At 44.9% G+C, this 6,000-nt stretch overlaps 1 protein-coding gene across 1 annotated transcript in view; it reads left to right on the top strand.

The window, feature by feature from the left end:
• Nucleotides 1-2,815: 2,815 nt before the first annotated feature.
• The window catches only part of LCT (lactase), a 28,587-nt gene continuing 25,402 nt past the window's right edge, over nucleotides 2,816-6,000 (top strand). Inside the window, exons 1-2 of the mRNA XM_037912855.2 lie at nucleotides 2,816-3,980; nucleotides 5,253-5,332. Of these exons, the coding sequence (XP_037768783.1) occupies nucleotides 3,320-3,980; nucleotides 5,253-5,332 (741 nt within the window). The 5' untranslated portion in view covers nucleotides 2,816-3,319. The remainder of the gene's footprint in view (nucleotides 3,981-5,252; nucleotides 5,333-6,000) is intronic.

Below are 6,000 nucleotides of genomic sequence, written 5' to 3'. Positions count from 1 at the left end.
TTGTCCATGCTATCCAAGAGAGATCAAAGCAACAGACCAGATCTAACTTCTCTGCAAGTGGGTCTTTCTGGTTGAAAGCATCCATGGTGATGCTTCAACTATGAGTTGCCAATCATCAAGCATTTCTTGCAAAGTATGATTCAGTCAACACCTTCTCCACTCAAGATGCAAGTCTTCAGATCAGATGGAAGGTTCAGTGGGACTGTCCTTCAGCTGGCATTTTAAATAGCACTCCTCTTGTTATGCTTGTAAGAAGCACACAAGATCTTTTTCAGGGGAAAAGGCAATACGCTACATTTATTGAAGATACAACAGTTAGCATATGCTCACTCACTCACTCAGTCTCCTGCCAGTCGATTGTTATAGTTACCAGTCCACAGTCTGGATCAATCTAGTGGTCAGCTAGGTTGATCACGGATAGGTAGGAGCCGGGTTCTGTTGTTCGCAACACGATGCTCTGGGGAAGTCTTGGCAGGACGAACCCTAAGTTTCATGGCAAGGCACCCTGTTTATATAGTGATTTTCCTTCATGAGACCAATGAGTTTTGCACCGTCATGCTGTAATCAATCGTTGTTTGACGAATGCTTGTTTTCTTAAATTGTCCTTTTCATTCTTTATCTTGTGTTTTTTTTTTTTTTTTTTTCCATTAAGTCTCTCAGGGAGGTACTCCATGCTGGTTTTGATCACAGCTATCTTGTCCCCATTGATAGGTGCCTGTCTCATCTTTAGAGTTGTCAATCTGCCCTCTTCTGACATTTCAATGGGGCGTGTTGTAATCTTCTGGCGCCCTTGCATCTGTCCTCTGTTCCTCCCTAGAATATCTGGTCTGCTGATGGCCTTCACACTTATCTTCTAACACACACATTCCTCATTCACACACACAACAGAATTGATTTACACAGAACATTTGAACAGGAACATCAAATTGCAATGCAAGAGGAAAAACAATCATTGCATTCTTTTGCTTATTTTAAAATGCTAAATGTACAACAAAGTGGTGACCCTACTGCCTTGCATTCAGCCCAGAGACAGATTTGGGCTGATGCATCTCTACCAGTGGCCCATTAGGCCATTCCTTTCTGCTATTCAAAAAGGGTGCCTGGCAGGATATGGTCAAATCATACATCAGTACATTTAATACATGCTATATTATTATTCTTTATCCTTCATTCTAAATTATACAAACATAAAATCCTACTACTACACTCCTACCCACCTCCAGGATTGGATATTGCTTGCTAGCCATCAAGAGTGGAATCTTTGTGACAATCACTCTGAGAGAATGGATACTTACCCCACACTAAATGTGGTTCTTCAAGATGTATTGTCCACACACATTCCACAATCTACCTTCCATCCCCATTAATTCAGAGTCCTGACACATGGGATTCTTTATTGGCAAAGGAACTGAGAGGTGGTTGAGGTTTCCCCACCCTCTATATCGGGAGTGGCCAAACTTACTGACCCTCCTGAGCCGCATACAACAATCTTCAGAATTTCGAGAGCCAGGGCACACCTGCAGAGGCTCTGGGTTTTAGCCCTGCAGGAGCTGCCCAACAGGGCTCAGGGCTTCTACCCTGCTTCTGCTGAAGTCCTGAGTCCCAGCAGGTGTGCCCTGGCTGAAGCCCCAAGACCCCCTTCCCCACTGGGCAGAAGTTCCTACCCCACCACCCTGCTGCAAGGCAAAGGTCCCAAGTTCCCGCCATCCCCCCACCCCCAGTATAGTAGGTGGGCAATGTGGGGGGGGGGGGGGCTCCATGAGCCACACTTTAACAGTAAAAGAACTGCATATGGCTTACGAGCCAATTTGGCCACCCCTGCTCTATATCCTCAGACACAGCGCTCACAAGGCTCCAGGGGCACCGGTGCAGCCCCAACAGATGCTGCTGTTCAAAGGATTCTTATCTAAGCAGCGGAGTCTCCCTCGGTGTGTCGGAGGTTGGTCCTGGCAGAAACCACCAGAGTCGGAGACCTCCTGGTCTATGACAGGGGGGATCGTGTGGAGCCCCGCGCGCTCGGATGACCCATGGGGCTTTCCACCCTTCCGACCCCTAGACGCGTACTCCAGGAGGTGAAGGCCGCCTTGTCACCTGATTCTCTCGCTTTCCTGCAGCCAGCCCTGCGAGAGGGCATTCCCCGGCACTCTGGACATTTTTCTTGGGCCCCTGTTCTGCGAGCCCCTCTGGCCTCCCCGCTCCCACACTCCAAGCCGGTTCCATACCCTGCAGCCGGTCAGGTTTCGAACTGCGCCCAGAAACCATCTGTACACGCTCATGCTCCATACATTGCATTTCCTCACCCTCGTGTCCCGCCCCGATACCAAATGGCGGGACTATCTTCCACCTAGAGAGGGTGAGGAGCCCCGGTGGGCCAGCCTTTATTCCACCTTGGTCCCACAGCCCGCCGGGGACATTAATTGGCAGCTCCTTCATGGAGCCGTGAGCACGGGCGTGCACCTGGCACGGTTCACCCATACACCTGAGGCCTGCCCCTTTTGCGGGGTGAGGGAGAACCTGGCGCATGCCTATCTTGAATGCGCCAGGTTGCAGCCCCTATTCCGGCTCCTCCAGAACCTCTTGTTGAGGTTCTGGCTGCACTTTTCCCCACACTTCTTCCTTTTTGCACACCCTATCCGTGGCCCCACGAAGTCGCAAGACCTCCTCGTCAACGTCCTCCTGGCTCTGGCCAAAGTCTCCATTTATAATACCAAGAGGAGGATGTTAGACGAGGGGGTGCTCTGCGACTGCGGGGCCTATTTCTGTTCCTCCCTAGTTTCACATATCCGGGCAGAGTTCCACTGGGCAGCATCCGCTGGCTCCCTCGACAGCTTTGAGGAGCAGTGGGCGCTGTCCGGTGTTCTCTGCTCAGTGTCCCCATCCGGTATCCTCATTTTGAACCTCTGACCTTCACTCCGATCCCTGTTTTTCATTAGTTGTCTCCCGTAATCAGTTGGTACCTGGGTCCATGGTCCCTCCCGCTAGGCTGGGGGAGGGGCCTTTAGCAGTGGGTGGGCTTGTGCCCGCCCACTTCCCGGATTTGTCCAATAAGACCAGGAGTGGCGTGAGGGGTGTTATCCATACAGAAAGAACCACCTTCCTTGCTGTAAGATAAGTAACCATATTTATGTTTGTATAACCTATGCCCGTCTAAGTGGGGCGACGGTGAAGTGTTTTTAAAAACGTCTTTATCATCCTTGTGCTAGCGGCTCATGGGCATGTTATCTGCACAGTAGATAATGCAAGCTAAAGGTTAATTTTATTATCTCTGCTCTACCATAAATAGCATAAAGCAACTGTTCTCTGAAGCAGGTTAGCAAAGATGGATCTAGGTTGTAAGGTAGTCTTAATTTTTCTTTTCTTTTCTCCTTGTTGTGGGGTAGATTGGAAACTAGCTCAGGGTTTTATTGCCATTGCTGGTCCCCTAAACAACGAGTCAGTAAGGAATTTAAATATTCAAAACAAGCTCTTAGGCAAAAAGGCTCTTAATATTGTAGTGGATGAAGGACATAATTTTTTGTGCCACCAGCCTTTTTTGGCTTCTTTGCCACAGTACTTCTCCTACCTTCATGCAAGTGGTGTGACGCATTATAAAATCTTTATGCCATGGATGCACATCCTTCCAGAGGGGAATGCCAAGAATCCGGAAGAAGCTACAGTTCAGTGCTATAGACAACTTCTTAAGTCTCTTACTGCTGCAAACCTTAAGCCAGTGATAATTTTGCATCATAAGCATTTGCCTGGGGTTGTGATCACACAGTCCACATTTGGGAAACACAGGACCTTTGCTGACCTCTTTGTAGAATATGCTGAGTTTAACTTCCGTTCTTTTGGTGATATGGTTGACATGTGGCTCACCTTTAGCGACTTGCCTGAGATCACTGAGAGTCTGCCGTATGATGATCCACAGACCTCTCTCCAAATTCTAGCTGCTGCGCATGAAAAAGCTTATAAAATCTACCATGAAAAATATTCTTCAAAAGGTAAAGAGAAAATGGGAATGGAATTCGGTTTGACTTTCCTAAACAGTGTGTGAAATGGTTAAACTGTTGATGGCTGGCTCTGTGTGTGTGTGTGTGTGTGTGTGTGTTTCAGGACAGTAGAAAAAATGTCTATAGAAACATTTTGAATGATCAGTTTCTCTGAAATCTCTGCATTTTAAAATAAAGAAGTATTGCCCAGTTGAGTTCACGCCATAGAAAAATAGCTAAATTACCTTCTATTTTCTTTACCAGCTTATGAGTATCTTGGAGTTTTTTTAAAGGAGTGAAAATTATGCACTAAAGGCTATGGTTTACATTAGAACGTGCATAACCTAGGGCTTAATTCAAATCTTTGCACTCACCCCTCAAAGACCTGCTGGCTTTTTTCTGTTTTCTTATGTTAAGTTAAACTCATAGACACAAAATAAATTAGTAGGAAGCTTCAGTGGGAAATCTCCCTGGCTTCCGGCTATCTTCCCTGGCCAAACTCCTTGGTGGTCTGTGTGGTGGATTTAAGGGAATCCAGGAAGACTTGGGAGTCTGGGCTCCAAGGTTTGTGGATCTAGAGCCACCCACCAGGCAGAGTGCTCTAGAGCTATGGCTCCCGGAACTGGGTAGAGAATGGTAATTCCCTGTTGTGGAGAACTTTGAAATTTTTGGTTTTCATTCCTAATCAGAATGAAATGAAATTTATAAATTCTCTGTGAAACTGAATTACTGTTCTCCATCCAGTTCTAGCAGCAACCACCACTTGGGAGAGGCTAAACTTTTTTTCTCCTTTAGTCCATATTTTGTGGGCTTTCTTTTTGTTGGCTTTTGTTAAGATTCTTTTAATGCTAGTTCATAGGTTTTGGGTAGAGATGAAGCTTGCCATCCTGAAATTGTTCAACTTTTAGAGACTTTTTAAGTAGATCATTTAGATTCCAAGCCCAGAACAGTTTAAAAATAAAAATGCTTTGTGTAAGAGAACTACCAAGGTCCTGAAAAGTAAAGGTCTTGCTTAATGACCCATCAGACCTAGAACTCTTTCCCTGAACTCCTGCTTTCCACTAGTGCTGTGTGTGATCAGCAGCTGGCGTTGAGCAGTCTAGGTCAGGACACTTGCTGGACTCCTACTCCCCCTCCCACCCCCCACTAGGTGGACATCTTTTAAATAATGTAATCTAGAAAAATTGGTTTCTAATATATGTACTGTGAATCTGCATCTTTTGTTCTTTTCCCTCCTTCCCCCAAGTAAATGATATAATAGGCACTTTTTTCTGTATTTTTCAGATGGAAAACTGTCCATTGCACTGGAAATTGATCATGTCTTTGGGAGTGCACCTTTGGAATCTTTTTTAGCCTCTCTTAGGGTGATACTTTATTTTCTTGGAACTTTTGTCTATTACCTTGCACTTGATTAGCAATTTTTTTTTATTTATCGGAATAAAAATAACTTACTACAATTGTAATTTGATCTACCGGATTTAGTAATGTCTGTTTATTTCAGTAGTTTAATCATGTGAAGCTGAACTAATTTTAAACAAGGACCAAATTGTCCTTTTTGGTAAGCATTACTTAAAAAGCACAGACACTGTATTCCTTAGTTAAATCTTCATCTGAAAATTTAAGCAAATGAGTAACTTCATTTTCATGAGTAGTCCCACTGAAGTTACACAGGTGCATCATTACTTTTGGGTCAAAGCCTTTGAGAGATTTGATGATGAATTTCATTCACAATTTGCAGCTGTAATAATGTGCATGTTCTGCATGTATTATAAGGTTACTGCAGAGAGATGCCACACTGTCACTTTCCATTAATAATAAGAGTTCACATTTTAAATACTGACTAGTAAAAATCCACTTTGCCTATTTTATTTCCTATTTAACTCTTGTCTCTAACTTTTATTTTTCTAAAAGCCTTGTAGGAGCTGTGAGGATTCTAATGGCTCCAACCTGAGCTATTCATGCTCTGGTGGCCAGGTACCTGTGGCTGGCACAGTCTGGAGAGAAACCCTTCAGACTAGTTGTCAAGCTAGGG

This window comes from Chelonia mydas, chromosome 11, assembly GCF_015237465.2.
Source record: "Chelonia mydas isolate rCheMyd1 chromosome 11, rCheMyd1.pri.v2, whole genome shotgun sequence".
Taxonomy (NCBI): domain Eukaryota; kingdom Metazoa; phylum Chordata; order Testudines; family Cheloniidae; genus Chelonia; species Chelonia mydas.
This window is presented reverse-complemented; position numbering and strand designations above follow the sequence as displayed.